This window comes from Nicotiana attenuata, unplaced genomic scaffold (genome assembly GCF_001879085.1).
Source record: "Nicotiana attenuata strain UT unplaced genomic scaffold, NIATTr2, whole genome shotgun sequence".
Classification (NCBI taxonomy): Eukaryota; Viridiplantae; Streptophyta; class Magnoliopsida; order Solanales; family Solanaceae; genus Nicotiana; species Nicotiana attenuata.
This window is the reverse complement of record NW_017670655.1, coordinates 425,324-445,217: the sequence shown is the minus strand read 5'-3', so window position 1 is coordinate 445,217 and position 19,894 is coordinate 425,324. Positions and strand designations below refer to the sequence as shown.

At 39.6% G+C, this 19,894-nt stretch overlaps 1 protein-coding gene across 1 annotated transcript in view; it reads left to right on the top strand.

Annotated features, from left to right (window-relative positions):
* The window catches only part of LOC109241940 (endoribonuclease Dicer homolog 3a), a 55,033-nt gene that overhangs the window by 16,333 nt on the left and 18,806 nt on the right, over positions 1-19,894 (top strand). Inside the window, exons 9-17 of the mRNA XM_019408769.1 lie at positions 6,378-6,507; positions 7,481-7,586; positions 7,694-7,886; positions 7,997-8,157; positions 8,239-8,457; positions 10,051-10,310; positions 18,427-18,698; positions 18,787-19,307; positions 19,407-19,501. Of these exons, the coding sequence (XP_019264314.1) occupies positions 6,378-6,507; positions 7,481-7,586; positions 7,694-7,886; positions 7,997-8,157; positions 8,239-8,457; positions 10,051-10,310; positions 18,427-18,698; positions 18,787-19,307; positions 19,407-19,501 (1,957 nt within the window). The remainder of the gene's footprint in view (positions 1-6,377; positions 6,508-7,480; positions 7,587-7,693; positions 7,887-7,996; positions 8,158-8,238; positions 8,458-10,050; positions 10,311-18,426; positions 18,699-18,786; positions 19,308-19,406; positions 19,502-19,894) is intronic.

Here is a 19,894-nt window from a genome sequence, read left to right as displayed (position 1 = left end):
CCCCCCCCCCCCCACCCCCACACACACACAAAAGTAAAGAAAAAGAAGTAAAAAAAGAAGTCATTACAAGGACTGCAGATGCCATTTTACATATTCCAATACCATTGGACGCGTGATATGTAAGATCTATTGGAGTAAATACTAATGGAAGTTATATTTTTTTTTAAAAAGAAAACGTAAAAGTGCAGGATTCGCTTTTTATTCAAGTTGGCTTCCAAAAGTTTCTGCACAATTTTCTTTTAGTTCTTAGTCAAGCTAATCGAGACGTAAATAAGGGTGTTTTACCTAATAAAATGAGGCAACGAGCCAAAAAAGGATTTCTGTCCGGTGTAATCTAAGAGATCCCTTAAAGCCGAAGGTAATCATACCCACCATGGATTAGGTTAGTTGACGTAACCTTTTGTTTCAGGTAGCTTCATATAACTTTTTTGAGGTCCTTGGAGCTATTGCCAGTTGTACATCTATGTGGCACTAGCTTAATGCTCATTTATGACTAAAATTTACTTATCCAAATTAAAGAAATCCTTTTTGTTCTTCCGGATTGTGCTTGCTTGCCCTTCTTGAATGCTTGCCTTGTTTGCGTGAAGATCACTTTATTCCTGAAAGTCTATGGGATATGGTTGCTGCAAAGAGTTACTTCATGGAATCTAAGCTCATATAAAACTGCTTTTGATGTACTATTTTTTTCAAAAAAGCTGGTGGTTTTGATTTATTCATCGACCTGTATCAATGAGTATCCTTGTTCTCTCATTAATCATCTATTACTAACAAAATATCTTTTTCTGTCCAAAAGCAAAAAGTGGAGTTCTTTTCCTAGAAAGTTAAGGAAACCTGTTGGACTTTTTTAATAGGATAATAAAATTTTATTAATGAAGGGCGAACAAGCACCCGTATACAAGTAGTATACCAAAAGGTAGAAAACCTTACAAAAAGATGTGTCTTTCTTTTATAACGAACAACACCAAATCTTCTATACAAATAGGAACCTCGTGGGTGCATCAAAAATGAAATGAGGGATAAGAGGCTATTCCTCAAGTGTACAAAGTCCTTCTCTATCCCATTCAAAGCCCTCCTATTTCTCTCTTTCCAAAAGAAATGAGGAAACCTATTGGACGTCTCATCTTCCAATATAGCAGATCAAAGTAAGAATTAGGAAAACTTAAAAGAATTGAGTCCTCACTGAGTGAATTGTAATGTGGTCAACAGTGACCTTATGAAAGGTGTTTCTTTTCCCTGACTAGTGTACTTGAATTCTTTTTTCTCTGTTGCTTCCACGTGCTTTCTTGGCCTCTATCCAATTGATGAACTCAGCATCCCTGCATTTTGTTGCTGCCTATGGCTCGATATTGTCGGAATCTTCGTGCAAGAAGAAGAATCGGTTCACCAGCCACCACATCTGTAGATCCCACCAAATCATTAAACCTGGAGGCTGCTCGCACGTTGATCCCTGTGGTTAGACTTACTGGCCGAGAAGGTTAGCGAGGTTCCTGCTATGGTGAGATGGAAGATCCTTCACTATAGTGGGAAGAAGACACATTTAGTTGGTTCTAAGCTTGGGTCTATACTGGCCTGGGCCTCCTCACATGGGCCCAACAACTTTTCCCAATTATATTAGAATTGATCCTAAGGGCCCCAGATCATTTCAAGCTGCGTCTGTTAAGGCTCCTAAGCATATGGGAACAGTCGTTCTTCCTTCTTCTGCCAATGGTGCTACACACAGTGGCATTTCTGCACCGAGCTCTAGTGACCTTCGCCCTTCTTCGATGGTCGCTGCTTCAGGGGCGGCACCGGCTACAGATGGTGCTGTTATTCCACGGCCTCCCGCCTCTGATGGACCCAGCTCCATCGCACCCTCATCTGCTCCTGGGTTTAGTTGTGTTGAGGCTACACTTCAAGCTTCTTCTTCTTACGGGGAGATCGTTGAGCATGCCCCATCTGATGTTAGTGCCGGACCAGTATTTCCAGTTAAGATGCCGCCAAGGGCTCCATGCTCTCCTCCTTCATGCTACCCTACTGGTGTTCCTGGTCATTCCTGTAGCAGCGGGGTGCTAATTTCAGAGATTGATACCCCTCAAGGAAATGGCGAGATCCTTTTGGCACCTAAAGTTCCTATTGCTAGTAATGCTATGGTCTTGTATTCCTCCGATAGGGGCAAGGAAAGGGTACATATAGAAGACGCGTGTCCAATCTCGTCACGGATTGGAGGAGGAGATATGTCTTTCTGGATGGAGGATAAACTATTAAACTTTGGGAAGTTTCTAGGTGTTTCTTTTCAAGGGAAGGAAGATAGGGTGTTAGAACTGTTGAGGGAGATTGAGCAACAATTTTATTATGATGGTGCAGGGAGGGAGTTGGGTCAAGGTGTTAAGCAAAATAATTTAGGGGATGTAGTGGTGTACCAGAGAAGGGGCCGGGTGTGTGACAGGGAGGAAGGGAGCTCGGTTAGAGGGGGTGGGGAGAAGGGGGATATTGTTTCTTATGGAAGTTAAGATTCTTTCATGGAATGTGAGGGGGATGAATGACCCAAACAAAAGGGCCATCATCAAAGTGGGAGTTAGAGAGTGGGGTGCTAACCTAGTTTGCTTTCAGGAGACAAAAATGGAAGTTTTGTTGGATGTGATTGTGAGGAGTGTCTGGGGAGGTAGTTGGGTAAAATATGACTGGGTTCCAACGGTGGGAAGTGCCGGGGGCATTCTTCTAATGTGGGATGATAGAAGCTCGGAGGTAAAGGAGATTAAGAAGGGAGTTTTTTCTTTAGCAGCTCTTGTCAAAGATAGAGTGAGTGGGGGTGGAGTGGGGATTTGGGGGAGTGTACGGACCGGTAGGAGAAGGGTCCAAGGTGTTTTTCTGGGAGGAACTAGCCAATATGATGGGGGAATGGGACATTCCATGGGTTCTGGGGGGAGACTTTAACACTATTAGATACCCGGAGGAGAGATTAGGGTGTAGTATGATTTCGAGGGCCATGGAGGAGTTTTCTGACTTCATCAATGATCACTATCTCATTGTTCTTCCTTTGTCAGGGAAAGGTTTACTTGGGCTAGGGCGGAGGATTCCAACTCAAGGTCTAGACTTGATAGATTTCTGATATCGCCCTCCTGGGATGAGCTGGTGCCGAATGTGCTGCAGATTCCTTTACCTAGGTTGACTTCGGATCATTTGCCTATCTTGCTAGATGGAGAGGGAGGGGGGTGCGTGCTCCCTTCCGATTCGAGAACATGTGGTTGAAGGTGCCAGGATTTGGTGACAAGGTGAAAGAATGGCGGACAAGCTACGGGGTATCAGGGACACCTTCATTCCGTCTTTCGAAGAAACTTAAATTGCTTAAGGGAGATATTATTAGGTGGAATAAGGAGGTTTTTGGGAGGGTAGAGGTTAAAATGAGGGCGCTTATGCATGAATTGAGGGATCTAGAGAGAGGGGAAGGGGCGAGGGAGTTAGATGAATCTGAGAAAGAGAGATTGGGGAGGTTAAGAGGGAAATAGTCGAGTTGGCAATAGCTCAGGAGACTAGTTGGCGGCAAAAATCGAGGGCGCTATGGTTAAAGGAAGGGGATTCGAATACCAAATTTTTCCACAGGGTGGCGGTTGCAAATCGAAGGAGAAACTTCATAGAGTCCTTAGTTATGGATGGGGTGAAGATTGAGGGAGAGGAGGAGGTAAAAGGGGCAATAGTGGGGTTTTATGAGAACTTATACAAAGAGGAAGTTTGTTGGAAGCCAACTTTGGGTTGAATAGAGTTCAACCACATAGGGGAGGGAGACAGTGAGTGGCTAGAAAGGGCTTTCGAGGAGGAAGAGGTGCACGAGGTTGTGTCGAGTTGTGATGGTGATAAGGCCCCCGGCCCTGATGGTTTCTCCTTGGCCTTTTTCCAGCTCTGTTGGGACACCATCAAGGGGGAGTTGATGGAAGCCATTGAATACTTCCATGTGAATGGTGTTTTCGAGAGAAGTATCAATGCTTCTTTTATCACTATTGTGCCTAAGAAAGAATGTGCATCTTGTATCTGTGACTACATGCCTATTACTCTCGTGGGGAGCATTTACAAGATCATTTCTAAAGTGCTTTCCAATAGACTCAAGAAGGTTCTTGACGTGTCTGTTTCGTCCTCCCAGAATGCGTTTGTGGAAGGTAGGCAGATCCTGGATGCCGCTTTGGTGGCAAATGAACTTGTAGACTCCAGAAGGAAAAATAGAAATCCCGGCTTACTATGCAAGTTGGACCTTGAGAAGGCTTTCGACCATGTCAATTGGGAGTTCCTGGATTTTATTATGATGCGGATAGGGTTTGGGGCAAGATGGAGGGGATGGATCAAGTTCTGCATTTCCTTAGTCAGATTCTCTGTCCTGGTTAATGGTAGCCCGTGTGGTTTCTTTGGCAGCTCCAGGGGTCTCAGGCAAGGAGACCCCCTATCCCCCATGCTATTCATTCTAGTGATGGATGCTTTGAGTAAAATGATGGATCGAGCGGCGGGCGGAGGCTTCTTGAGAGGATTCTCAGCTTCGATCGGGGTGCCCAGTGCTTGAAGAGTCTCTCATTTGCTTTTTGCGGATGACACCCTGGTTTTCTGTGATGCCGATATGGATCAGTCGACCTACCTAAAGCAGGTCCTGTAGTGGTTTCAGATAGTATCAGGTCTCAAAATCAACCTCGGCAAGTGTGAGATTTTCCCGGTGGGTGAGGTTGCTAACATTGATGCTTTGTCTTATGTTCTCAGATGTAAAGTGGGCTCCCTTCCCACTACTTACCTGGGTCTCCCATTGGGCGCTTCGCATATGGATACTACAGTTTGGAATCCAGTGATCGAAAGGGTTGAAAAAAGATTAGCAGGCTGGCAGAAACGGTACTTGTCAAAGGCGGAAAGGAAGTGCTCATTAAAAGCACTTTATCGAGTATGCCCACCTATTACTTGTCCCTGTTGCAAGCTCCTGCGAGCATCACAGAAAAACTCGAGCGGCTTCAAAGGAATTTTCTATGGGATGCAGCGGATGGAACTAGAAAGTATCATCTAGTGAATTGGCAGACAGTCACTTGCCCAAAGAAGTGGGGTGGACTTGGAGTAAAAGATCTTAGGGTATTCAACAGAGCTTTGTTGGAGAAATGGCTGTGGAGATTCGGGGTAGAAGAGCATGCTCTATGGAGGGAGGTCATAGTAGAAAAGTACGATTCCACGGGAGGGGGTTGGAGGACCAAGGCAATCACAACACCTTTCGGGTGTAGCATGTGGAGGAGCATCATGAAGAATTGGGAATCCTTCAGTGGCAACATCTCTTACAGGGTGGGAGATGGAAGGAGAATCAGCTTTTGGAATCATAGGTGGTGTGGAGAGGATACTCTGAGGGTCTCCTTCCCCATGTCTTCAGAGTTTCAAATCAGAAGGAATTGATGGTCCACCAGATTCGTAAGGAGCATGTAGGGGGGGTAGTATGGGACCTCTCATTTAGAAGGAACATGCAAGATTGGGAGATTGCGGAGCTCCAAAATTTATTGACACTGCTATATGGGCAAGACATGCCTCATCCATCTTGTGATTCTTGGAGATGGGGTTTGCGTGGCGATGGTCTATTCACCGTAAAGTCCTTTTACCAGAGTATGTTGGTGAGAGAGGAGGCCTCTTTTCCATACTCCTCGATCTGGATTCCTAAGGCGCCCACGAAGGTGTTATTTTTTGCATGGCTAGCAGCGAGGGGAGTGATTTTGACTGCTGAGAATCTGCGAAAGAGGGGAATTACACTTGTTAGTTGGTGCTATATGTGTAAAAGCTCAGGGGAAGAAGTTGATCATCTTTTGTTGCATTGCCCTGTGTCCTCGGCTTTGTGGAGGGCGATCCTGAACCTTTTTGGTGTTCAATGGGTGATGCCAAGCACTGTAAAGGAAATGCTATATAGCTGGGCCAATTTCCGTAGAAGAAGAAAGCAAAAGGCATGAAAGTTCGCCCCGTTAGCTCTCATGTGGATAGTTTGGGGGGAGAGAAATAGGAGAGCTTTTGAGGGGATTGAGTCTCCTTTTTCACATCTTAAGAATAGTCTTTTATCTTTGATCGCTTTTTGGTGCACTCATATAGCCCCTATTTGTATAGAAGATTGGGCGTCTTTTGTAGAGAATCATGTTCTGATGTAAATTCTCTACTTTTTGGTATACTTCTTGTATACGGGAGTTCTCTCCCTTTTGATTAATACAATTTACCTTATCAAAAAAAGCTTGGGTCTATACTGGACTATCGGGACTTTTTTCTGAACTCTGGCTATCTCTACCGGCTTCTATGTTTTCTTCAAGAGTTCTGCATCCCTTTTCTGACATTCCTTTCAAATCTATCTACTATTGTTTTGGAATTTCTTAAATCTGGCTCTGATAGTTTTTTCATCTCTCGTATTGTAGGCTGTTACAGTCTGTTTGGAAAATGTCCCTGATGACAAAGAGGAAAATGAGATTCTTAGGAAAAGTTCTCTCCAACAGAGATACTTCTTGGAAGAGGCATTGTCAATTATTCAGGAATCAATGCCACAAGGTACTTGAGTTTGTTCTATGTGTTGTTTATGCAGATATGTTTGCAGACCTCTTTGTTGTCATCGTTATCACTATTATTTTTACGGTTCTTATTTGGGTTCTTCTTCGATTGCAAACAACTATATTCTATCATCCTGGTAACGGAACTTGACTTATGATTCTTTCCGGTGGAGGGTTTGCCATAGTTCCAGCATTTCCGACATAGATTTCTTGTTAAGAATCTGTTTTTCTTTTGATCTGAAACAGTGGGAGTATTCATTCAGCTCCTTGTTGCTTCCTCAGTTTCCTTGCAAATGTTACACATTACTTTTAGTGTACCAGGAGCTCATAAGGTTCTTCTATTGACTGTCCTTATCAAGAAAGGTTCTTTTATTGACTGTATTGTAATTGCTCTCTTTTTCTTTCTCCCTTTTTTTTTCAAATAAAACCACCTTTTCGGAGATCATTTCTTGCTCACTCTATTTTTTCCTATGTCATAAATTATGCATGTTCTCTTTCATTTACATGCATATCTTTTATCACTACATGCTACTTGTTTTCTAGACCTGTGGACATTATTGAATCAAGATCATTATATTTTTCCATCGAACATTCTATGTCAACTAATCCATCAATCAGGACAGCTATATGTATCACATTCATTCTTTCTAGATCCTTTTGTTCTTGTTCTTTTCCCTTATAAAAAAAGTATCATTGTGTTACAATTTCTTCTGAGCTTTGACAAAATTGTAACTTGGTTTGTTTCCTGTAAAGTGTTGTTTCTGCTGTTTGGTTATGCTTTTTAAGGGTCAATTAGTGCAAACACTGCTAGATAGCTTCTGCTCCATCTTTTGGCTCTTGTCTGTTCTGCGGTAGATAATAATTGAATTTTCCCGTAATCCTGCTGATTTGGCTTTTACCATATTAACGCTTTAAAAATTCCAGATTTTGAGTTTTGAGTTCTTGGCAAGTTTTGATTTATTTCAATTCCCCAGACTGTGAGAGTCTTCTAGATGTTGGATATGACTCGTCAGCAACACTGTCAATGGGCCTTATATCTTCAAAACTGCATGTGCTTCTTGAAATTTTTAAATCCCTTAGGTAATGAACTCGACATCTTGTTCTGTTACGAAACATATTACTGTCTTTAGATGTGTCTTCTTGGTATTCTCTTTCCACAAGCTTAAAGCTCCAATCCATGCATGCAGGAAAGCTACACAAGTACGCTGTCTCGTTTTTGTCGAAAGAATTATCACAGCTAAAGTAATTGAAAGAGTTATGAAGAAAATGACCTGGTTTTCAGATTTCACAATAGCATATTTGACTGGAACAAACACATCAGTTGATGCACTGACACCAAAAGTGCAAAAAGAAACCTTGGAATGTTTTCGCTCTGGAAAGGTACTTACACGTATACATCCCATTAGATTAGAAATAAATACTTTCTGGTGAGTCCCTTTAACTAGTTTGTTCTTATCTTATATTTTTCCCTATTCTTTTTATCATTACAGGTCAATTTATTATTTGCCACTGATGTGGTTGAGGAGGGAATTGATGTGCCGCACTGTTCTTCTGTGATACGGTTTGATTTACCAAAAACAGTTAGAAGTTATGTCCAGTCTAGGGGACGAGCTCGTCAGACTGAATCTCTGTATATACTAATGCTTGAGAGGTGAAGGAACTGCATACCTGACCCGCTTTTGGCTTTCATAAATCAATTATTTCAAGTGTCTAACCTTGATTTTGATTTCAGGGGAAACATAAAGCACAGAGAACAGATGTTTGATATCATTAGGAGTGAATATTCTGTGACAGATACAGCTATAAAAAGAGACCCTGATGTTTGTGTTGTGAAACCTTGTCTAGTGAAGGAAACTAATGCATATTATGTGGAGGCAACTGGAGCTTCAGTAACTGCAGATTCTAGTGTCAGTCTCTTGAATAAATACTGTGAAATGCTGCCCGGAGATAAGTATGGATTCTCATATCTTCAACTCAAATAATGAATTTCTTTTATAAGCGCACACAAATTTATGGTTAAAACCAGAATCCAGGACCCCAGATTAGATTATAACGAGTTTTGATGCGTTTCCTGCTTAGAGCCGTTTGGGAACGAATATCTTTTTCTTGGAAGGATATAGAAATCTTGGAACAGTTGGTTACATGATGTGATTGTTTCGATATACTTGAGCGCAAGAAGGATCTAGACTGGAACACTACTATCATCAATTACTATCAACTTCAATTTCCTCATTCTATTGTTTGCTTCAAAATTTTGTAGTTGACACCTGTTGGCTTTCAATTACTGTCCCGCTGCTCTCTGCCTCATACATGTACCCTAAGCTCAGTAACTTATGGATAGGCCTGTGGTATGCAAAATCCTTTTAACTTAGCCACTGTACTGGCATGAGAGTACAGGAGGTTTGTGTATGGGACTTTAAGTGGGATACAGTCTATTTACATCTCATATTGGACCATCAGCGATATTAGTGTTTTCATTTGTTACAAGACTTCCGAAATTCAAGGTACTATTCCAAAAAAACAAAAGAAAAAAAATGAAACAAGAAAATAACTGGAGGAAAAGAGACAAAATAGCGTAAATCTTGGCTGTTGTACAAATGGAAGACAGCTTGTGTGCAAAAAGCATGTTTTCTGCTCTTCATAATCTACAACCATTAGGCTTCTTTAAGAGCCTATTACTAATCCAAAAACAAAAAAAAGAAATGGGAAACTTAAAAGAAAAAAGAAAATGTAACAGTAAATCAGTGGCTAAGTGATACTGAAAAAGACAGCTTTTGTGCAAAACACACTTTTCCTTTTCTTCATTCTCTACAACCATTAGGCTTTTTTAAGTCCGTGGTGGTTGAAAGAAGAGAAATGATAAGTTCTTTCGGGTTGTAGCCTAAGACCACTGTGCACTGGTGACGTACTGCCACTTATGTTTAATCACAATAAATTTTGATCCTCATATTTGATATGCTAGACTATTTATCAGATTTATGTTACTTGTCCCTACCTTTTTGTGGTGTATGCATTTTCTGAACGCACGGGTCAAGGTGAATCAGACAGCTTGAGTCATCCGTATGCAATATGCAATACAAGTCCAGTGAATCTAGCTTCCACTGTCGTCTCCTCTCTATTGTGCTGATTTTTTCCCCTTACCACTTCAAACTTCAGTTACTGGATCCTCTCCAAAGAAACTTTTTTGGTGTACATTATGTAGACACTTTTCAACAACGAGGTCTTATATTTTCAAGTGATGGGTGGCTCACTTGCTGTCTGAATTAGGCATACAACACAAATATGTTTCACATTTGACTGTGCAAGGGACAATTCTTGCTTTCAATAAATGATTATGTCACGGGAGTCATTAGTTTTAAATTTTCTGTTCTGTATGAAAATGTTGCTCTTGGCTTTAAGTTCTCCTCTTACATTTAACAAATTTGATGCTTTTCGATACGTCCCGATTTTACTCTCATATTCCAGATTAAGAGTATACATAGAACAAAATGATGGAATCTTATCTGTTTATTATCTAAAAATATGATAAAAAATTTTCTCGCAGGTTCTTCTCTCCAAAGCCCAATTTCGAGTACATCTTGTCTGGGGACTTGTACCAGTGTAAATTGACGTTACCTACAAATGCAGCTTTCCAAACAATGGTTGGTCCAGAATGCAGGAATATTCAATTGTCAAGACAGCTCGTCTGCTTGGATGCATGTAAGAAGCTGCATCAGATAGGTGCTCTGAATGATCATCTTCTTCCTCTCAATGAAAAGCCTTCCAAAAGTGATTTGCATGTGCAGGACAAACATGTAGGGGCAGGTAAACAGGAATAAGCTTTTAACTTTTGACTTCTATCTTCTCTGCTTTTGAGTTCATCAAATTACACTCTAGCAACATTTAATGGGACCATGGGCTATCTTAAGATTCACTTGACATGATTCTTTAATCCTTCCTTTATCAAGTAGTTAAACATAAATGACAAATCCATTCCTTGTTGAAATGTGTGCGAAGTTGCGCCCAATTTGTTGGGAGACCTATTATCATAGAACAATATTTTTGATGATGACAGCTCTTGAGTTCTTATAATATTTGTAAAAAGGTAAGATGTATTGATGACAACATAATACAAGACATTCCTCTTTTTAGGTGTCAAAAACAATGCCCATGATATTTCCCCAATTGTGGGATAATATTTGAAACAAGAACTTAATATTTCTATATTATTTTTTTTATTAGCAAAAATGATATTCTTTTTTTTTTTTGTTGAGAGTGAACTCTTTCTATTATTCTAACTCTAACATTATAACACTAACACTTAATATTCCAAATGTCTCTTCAAACTCAAGGTGAGTAAATCAACTTGAATTTCTTTACTTTGAACATAGAAAACCAGAGTTAAGCAGTCGTCAGAATAGTGCTATAGGACAAACTATGGGAAAACATGCCTTTAAAAATCTATAAAATCTTGCGGGGAAAATTTTGATCATCTGAATCATGATGACAAGAATGGCCAGAAAGAAATGGTGCAATCGAAACAATTAGTGGAAAGAAGCGCGACAACTGATAGGTGAGTAATCCAACTTAAATTTGTTCACTTTGAACATAGAAAAGCAACAATAAAACGGTCGCCGGGATAGTGCTGTAGGAGCAACTATCGGAAAAATGGTGCCTTTGAAAGTCCATGGAATCTTGCCGGAAAAATTTTGGTCATCGAAATTGTGCTGAAAAAGTTGTTGGAAAAGTGACGACAAGAATGGCCAGAAAGAAGTGGTGCAACCGAAATGATCACGGGAAAGAAGTTCACCACAAGTGGTGGTTACCGTGTAGAGGCGTGCTGCTACTGGAATGATCGACAAAAAAGAGGCTTGGTGTAGCTAGAACGATCACTGGAAAAAGGAATGGTGTCATCAGACGGTTTCTGTAATTGACAAGAATAATAACACTGCGAAAAGAAAGAAAACTCTGGCAAGGAGGCAATGCTGCCTACTTTGCTCAGACCATTGAAGCTTTGGTACCACGTTAAAAGCAAAGATGTATTGATGATTTGATGATGGTGTGGATACAAGATAAATCTTATAGGTGTCAAACACAGTACACATAGCTCTTCTCCAGTGTGGGACAATATCTATCTAAAGAACTTAGCTCTTCTTTTTAATGACTCTAGAGTTCTATTTGTAGATTTTGAGAAGAAGAAAAGGCTTCTTGTATTTCTGTATGTTTCTTACATCCCTAAGCAAAGGTATTTATACACTAGATCCTATGACTATTTTAGGAAGGTAAATAAATTACAATCAATTTACAATCAATCAGAATAAAATAAAATATCAATCAGAATCAAATCAACAGAATCAAATATTTCCTAATAATTAAGCCAATTAACACTCCCGCTCAAGATGGTGCAAAGATGTCGCACATGCCCAACTTGCAAACTAGTGTATGAAAAGTCCGTTTGTTGAGACGCTTGGTAAACACATCAACTAGCTGCTTTTCTGACGACACATGAAACAAGGTCAAGACACCACTCGTAACTTTTCTTTGATAATGTGTCGATCAATTTCAACATGCTTTGTTCGGTCATGTTGGACAGGATTATGAGAATGCTGATGGCAGCCTTGTTGTCACAATATAGGGAAAGTTTTCGCTTTTCAGAGTCTCAATCCCTTTAGTAATTTTAGTAACCAAAGATGTTCACAGACACCCTGGGCCGTAACTCTATATTTTGCTTCTGCACTTAATCTAGCAACTACACTTTGCTTTTTGCTTCTCCAAGTAACCAAATTCCCTCCTATGAGTGTACAGTAACCGGATATAGATCTTTTATCATCTAAAGATCCTCCCCAATCCGCATCTGTATATGCTTCTACCTGAAGGTGACCATGTTCGGAGAAAAACAGACCTTTGCCTGGAACAGACTTCAAATACTGCAAAATGTGAAAGACAACTTGCATATGAGGATCTCGGGGGTCATGCATGAACTGACTTACCAAGCTGACAGAGTAGTCAGGTCTAGTATGGGGGAGATAAATGAGTCTTCCAACCAACCTCTGATACCTCTCATTATCAACCGGCTCTCCAACTCCTGTTTCTAACTTGTGATTACTTTCAATGGGCGATACTGTTGGTTTGCAACCTATCATACCAATTTCTTTAGAGAGATCCAAGATATATTTTCTTTGAGATATAAAGATTCCTCTTTTTGATCTAGCAACCTCAATTCCCAAGAAGTACTGCAGTTTTCCCGGATCCTTGATCTCAAATTCCTGTGCCAATAGCTTCTTCAATCGATTCTATCTCCTCTTTGTCATCTCCTGTCATTACTACGTCATCAACATAAACTATGAGAAGAGTGAGTTTTCCTTTTTGATGTCTTATGAAGAAGGTATGATCAACATTACTTTGTTTTTTTGTGATGAAGTAAAGTGTTTCATTAAAGGCATCAAGAAGATGCAGAAAAAGTACAAAGTGAAAACCCTTAGTTAACTCCTAAATACAAAAAAGCTATAAAGTTGGGAGTTGACCAAGAACCAAAAGTATGACTATTAAGCCATAGTAAGAGAGCTAATGAAATCTAAAAGGGGAATAACATCATTTATAGGGGAAAGGTTTAACCAACTAAACAGGTCCATCAGACACTTAGATTTCAGAAGGCTGGTGGAAGTTGAAATGCTATCAAAACATCTGGTGTTCCTCTCTGTCCAAATACACCAACAAATACATGCTGGGATAATTTACCAGGTCTTCTTGATGGTTTTGCCAACTTTCCACGAGCACCAGCCTTCAACTGCTTCCTTGATATCCTGAGGAATAGACCAACTGAGACCAAAAACTGCTAAAAACATATTCCATATATCTGTTGCCACTGGACAGTGCAGGAAGAAATGGTTTAGTGATTCTGCATTGCTGTAGCACATGTAACATCTGTTTACTAGTTGAAAGTTTCTTCTGCATAAGTTGTCCTGGGCCAAGGTAGCATTCCTGAGAGCAATCCAAGAGAAGCACATTACTTTTGTAGGTAATTTTGACCTCCATATATGCGTGCCAATTCTGAATCATTCCATTTGATGCACACAATTTGCTATATCCAGCCTTCACTGTATATGTACCCTTGCAAGAATTACCCCACTTTAGGCTATCTGAGATTTGAGGGTTTATAGTGAAGCCTTCAATAATTCTGTAGAGGTCAAAGAGTTCATCAAGTTCCCAATCGTGCATGTTCTTCTGAAATGAGGTTCCCATATGTTCCCTACTCTATTCTGGGTTATTGTTGAGTTAGGTTCAATAGCTATCTGATATATGCCTATATATGCCAGGGTGTGAGTCTTTTTAGAGGTTGATTTTGGAGCCACCGATCCTTCCAGAATTTGACAGAGCTGCCATTCCCTACTCTGAAATATACCTCTTGAAAGAATTTCTCTTTCAGATTGTTAATATGTTTCCAAGGCCCTACTCCATATGGAGCTCTGTTTTGCTTTGTGCACCAATTGTGCAACTTCCCATACTTTGCTGTTACCACCTTCTTCCGTATGTTCGTGGTTTCTTGTGCATACCTCCACCACCACTTCAATAGAAGGCTTTTGTTGTGCTTTTGTAAATATCTAATAGCCAGTCCACCTTGGTTCTTTGGCATGATTACTTTGTTCGTAGCTAAAGGAGATTATCGCGTTGTAGAATCTGTCAAACCAAGCTCTAGGGATTGCTTCAGTCCATACATGGCTTTCTTCAGTCTGCACACCTTTCACTTGACTTTGTTCAGTATCAAATCCAGGAGGAATCTACCTATACACCTCTTCTTCTAAGTCTCCATGAAGGAACACATTCTTCACATCAAACTGTTGTAAGTCTCAATCAAGATTAGCCGCACAAGACAAAAGAATCCTGATAGTGTTCATTTTTGCAAAAGGGGCAAATGTCTCTTGATAATCCATAAGTCTGAGTGAATCCCTTAGCCACCAGTCTTGCTTTGAATCTTTCAATCGAGCCATCAACTTTGTGTTTTACAGTGAAGACCCATTTGCAGCCAACTAACTCTTGTATGGTGGTGAAATGACAAGTTCCCAAGTTTCATTTTTTGACAAGGCCTTCATTCTTCAATCATAGCTTGCTTCCATTTAGGATCTGCAAAAGCTTCTCTCCAATTCTAGGGAATTCACACAAAAGAAATAGACAAGACAAAAGCTCTACAGGAGGGAGACAAAAAATTATAGGAGACAAAATTAGATAAAAGGTGTTTGATGGTGCAAGATCTGACTCCTTTTCTGTGAGCGATAGGCACATCTAACTCATTAGTAAATGTAGATAACTCACCAGTAGAAGGAAGTTCAACTTTGGTAGATTGCATGATGGCTTATTCTGCTCTATTTCTCCTTGAGCAAGTTTTCAAATCAGCCTATCTAAACGCCCAAGATCTCCCCCTGAATTCTTTCTCCAATTTCACTTTTCCCTGTGACAATGTCATCAAGAGGCCCGGTAATGGAACTCGGTAGAATCACATCTTCCTCCTTACTGCTCTCCCCCGAAGAGGTGATGAGGTAATACTGAAATAGGGCTTAGATTCTCGAAAGGTAACATCTATTCTAACACGTAAAGGGAGGATGATAACATTTGTTGTCGGAGAATATTCAATGAAAAAACATTTTACAGCTCTAGGATCAAGTTTCTCATAATTTCTAGTGTGGACAAAGCAAACACACCCAAACACCCTTGGAGGAACAGTATATTCATTCTTACCCTTTGAAGCTTTCAGAGGACTTTGATTGAGGGGTTTAAGTGGCATCTGTTAATAAGATAGGCAACCATTAGAATAGCATCCCCCAGTAAGGTTTTGGTAGATACATGGTGAACATAAGAGATCTTGCTACTTCTAACAAATGTCTATTTTTTCTTTTAGCGACTCGATTTTGTGCACTAGTGTAAGGACAACTAGTCTGATGGACTATCCCATTGGACACCAAATAAGCACCAAATTTTTTATCCATGTATTCGCTGCCACTATCCCATTGGACTCCAAATAAGCACCAAATTTTTTATCCATGTATTCGCTGCCATTGTTCAGTTCTCAAGATTTTTATTATGACATCAAACTGAGTACAAATCATCTTATGAAATGACTGAAAACAAGAGAAAACAAGAGAAAACTTTAGTTTTGGCTTTTAACAAATATGCCCAAGTCATCCTAATGCAGCTTTCAATGAAAGTAACAAACCATCGATTACCAGACAAAGAAACAGTTTGAGTAGGACCCCATACATCAGAATAAATAGTCATAAACATAGTTGTGCTTCTATTATCACTCACAGAATAATAGTTTCTAGTATGTTTGGCATATTCACACGCATAACAGAACAAAGATTCAAATTCAGTCCTTGAAATCGGGATATAACTTCTTCAATACAAAGAATGATGGGTGTCTTAATCGTTTATGCCGTTGTATTATTTCTTGGTTGACATTCTTACTTTCCCCAAAAAAGGCTTGACCAGAGTTTGAGGCTCGCTTCCGGCGTTCTGTGTGATAAGAATGTGCCACCAAAACTTAAAGAAAAGTTCTATAGAGCGGTGGTCAGACCGAGTATGCTATATGGGATGAAGTGTTGGCCAATCAAGAACTCCCCGTATCCCGAAGATGAAGGTAGCTGAAATGAGGATGTTGAGATGGATGTGCGGGCATACCAGGTTAGATAGAATTAGAAATGAAGTTATTCGGCACAAGGTGGGTGTTGGCTCAAGTGGAGGACAAGATGCGGGAGGCAAGACTTAGATGGTTCGGCCATGTGAAGAGGAGATGCACAGATGCACCGGTGAGGAGGTATGAGAGGCTGGCATTGGAGGGCCAACGGAGATGTAGAGGTAGGCCGAAGAAGTATTGGAGAGAGGTGATTAAGCGAGATATGGCGTTGCTTCAGCTTGCTGAGAACATGGCCATGGATAGAAAGGTATGGAGGTTGAGAATAAAGGTAAAGGGTTAGGTAGCCGAGCAATGTACGTGTTCGTAGCAGTAGCTTCGATACATCACTTAGTGTCCTTTGTGTATTTTCGTATCCCTAGACTTTTGTTATTACTTGTTACTGCCTTTGTTTTGATTTTGTGTTTGCATTCCTTAGTGTTAGTTTTGTATTTTCGTTTCGGTGTTTAGATTTGGTTTGCTTGTTATTGCCCCTTGCATTTATCTTTCCTGGGCCGAGTGTCTATCGGAAACAACCTCTCTGCCTTCTTAAAGGTAGGGGTAAGGAATGCGTACACTCTACCCTTCCCAGACATCACTTGTGGGATTACACTGGGTATGTTGTTGCTTTATATAAAAGTCATCACGCAATCTACCACTGCCAATCCTTTTCCCTGTTTGAAGATCATGGAAAAGAAAATGTTCGAGAAAGAACTCGATTTTACAGTTAGAGCTTTGGTGATGGCACTAACAGATAAAAGATTGATAGGAAACTCCGGGACATGGATACGAATGATAGTTTAATATTAGGAGTACAAACGACAAAACCTATTCCAAAGATAAGTGTTAAAGAACCATTGGCTATTTTAACATTATCTCATTTGAGGCACGGAGAATAGTTTTGAATGCCTTTAGAAGAGCTTGCCATGTGTCTATTTGCACCAGAATCAACAATCCAAGAATTAAGGTGAGCAGCAAAGGCAATAGCTGATTGCACATAATTGGATGTGGCAACATTAGTGGAGTCAACTTTGGGTAGGAGGCGACGGAGAAGCTTAATTTCATCTAAAGACAAGATTTCTCCAGAAACCGTTTCCCTGAAGGTCTTCATATTCTCTGCCTAATCAAAAGAAAATTGCTCAAAAATAATATGTCCGGACGGAATCTTAACTCCGGTGAACGGAAAAATCAAAACGGGTAGGGATAGGCTCGGAATGTTCCAGTGACCCCAACAGAAAAGAAAATTTCAAAAAAAAAAAAACTTGTCGGAGTTTGTGTTGCAGTGGTTCTCGGCCTCTTTGATAAAAACGGAACTCTAGTGCTGCAAGGGAGATAACTCACCTATACCATGTAGATTTTGAGAAGAAGAAAAGGCTTCTTGTATTTCTGTGTGTTTCTTACATCCCGAAGCAAAAGTATTTATATACTAGGTTCTATGACTATTTTAGGAAGGGAAATAAATTACAATCTATTTATAATCAATTACATCAATCAGAATAAAATAAAATCTCAATCCGAATCAATTCTTTCCTAATAATAAATCCAATCAACAGTATCAAATCTTTCCTAATAATTAAGTCAATCAACACTATTACCATCTAGTATTATTACAATATTTAATGCATGTCGTCAGGATGTAGAATTAGCTCGTTGTACATCAAACAACACATCTCAAGACAGTAGAGAAGAACTCTTAAGTAAAAAAGTAAAACAAAATAAAGGAAAAGGAGGAAATCAATATGGTGGAAGAGACAGTTTCAAATTTTTTTTGTGCAGTTGAACAGAGCAAAAATCTTTCAAATAACCAACTGCTTATGTTTAGGTTGCATGTGCCATAGGTAAATATATTAATATGATAAATCCTTCGAAGCTTTTGAAGCCAGGACACTCAGTGTAATTATCAACTGGAAACTTCTATGATAAATAAACTTTCAACTCCATGAATCTCAAGGGTGTTATGAAATTTTCTATTGATGTGAAGTCAACACAAATGTTGCTCTAGAAAATTCATCCAGCCACTTTCATGCCCTATACCGATTAAAGTTCAATATCATTGGAGACTCTTATGAATTCCCGGTGAGTATATTTGATCTATTCTTCTTTCTGAATAAATAGCAATTCATGGAAGAATCTAAGAACAAGAAAGTAAGTTTTTATTCTTAAGGTGACTCTAAAATCTAGACCACAGTTAAGCTGCACCTGTTTTCATACCTTGCTCAACCTTGTTTATTTACTTATTGTGATTGAAGGTTTATATTCTCATTAATATGTTTTTAGGAACAACAAAGTTGAAAGAATTACACGGCACAGCTCATATTAGTGCATTATCCGGGACATGGGGATATGACCCTAATGGAGAAGTATTTCAGGCGTATAAAATGAACTTCTCTTGCAACATACCAGAAGTGAATTATTCCAGCTTTGTCCTTTTGCTTCAATCAGAACTAGATGATGATGTGGGAAATGTGGAAGTTGAACTCTTCTTAGTCTCCAAGTTTGTCCAATCATCTGTGTCGCATTGTGGGAAACTCCATTTGGATGCCCAACAGGTTGGAACCAAGCCACAGAATTGAGTTTATATAATTCTATCATGTTGGTGTTTCATATTTAACAAGCATTAAACAATTTCATTGTCAGGTGGCAAAAGCAAAACTTTTCCAAGAACTATTCTTTAATGGGGTGTTTGGTAAATTGTTTGTTAAATCATCGGGTAGAAGGAAATTTCTACTTGAGACAGATGAATCTTTATGGGAGCCATCGAACATGTACTTGCTACTACCACTGGATCCTTTAGATTCAAGTTGTGAACCTTGTAGAATAGATTGGGGAGGAATTGAATCTTCTGTGTCAGTTGTGACATTTTTGAAAAGAAATGCTTGGTTAAATGCTGAACAATCTGAAACTACCCGGAAGAATTCCTTAGTTGATAGGACCGCATCGTTTATGGTAGATCTCGATCAGACAGATTTGATTCACTTCGCCAATATGTCAGTCTGTAGAAGCAAGCTTACGGACATGGTTGTTGTGGCCATTCATACTGGAAGAATCTATTCTGTTCTGGATGCTGTTGCCAATACTTCTGCAGAGAGCCCCTTCGAAGTAAATTCAGAAGCTACCCAGTCACCCTTTTCATCATTTGCTGACTATTTCCATAAAAAGTAGGAAACTTCTACCTAAATTACTATTTCTTATTTATTGTTTGAAAAGACCCGAGTATGTTAAATTAGCAATGTTTTTTTTCTGCTTCTGTTTATTAGGTATGGAATTGTTTTACTGTATCCTGGACAGCCTTTGTTGCTGCTAAAGCAAAGCCATAATGCATACAATCTTCTTGTGGATTTTCAAAAAGAAGGTTTGTCAAGTTATTGCTGTTCTTGGTTATTATAAGTAGGCCATCTCTTTTGGAATTTATCATTTTTAGAAGTACAAGACACACTAGCATGTGTTGAACATTTCTATTACAGCCTGCCTAGGAGTTTCCTTCTAGTAAACAAGGAAAGAAAGTAGCAAACAGATTTAAATATATTAGCTTTGTGCCATTTAAGTTTTTCTTTTTGATAGGTTTTTAGTTCTAAATAAATTCCTGACAATGGTTTTCTTGAAACATATTCTCGGTACAACTCCATTAAATCCCCATTAATGGAGTGATCCACGTCTTTACCCCTAGTTAGGTTCTAAACATGTTTGCTATAGGTTGCAGAGCATGGAAATTTGGGGGAGGTTCTTCTACTTATTACCGGTGACA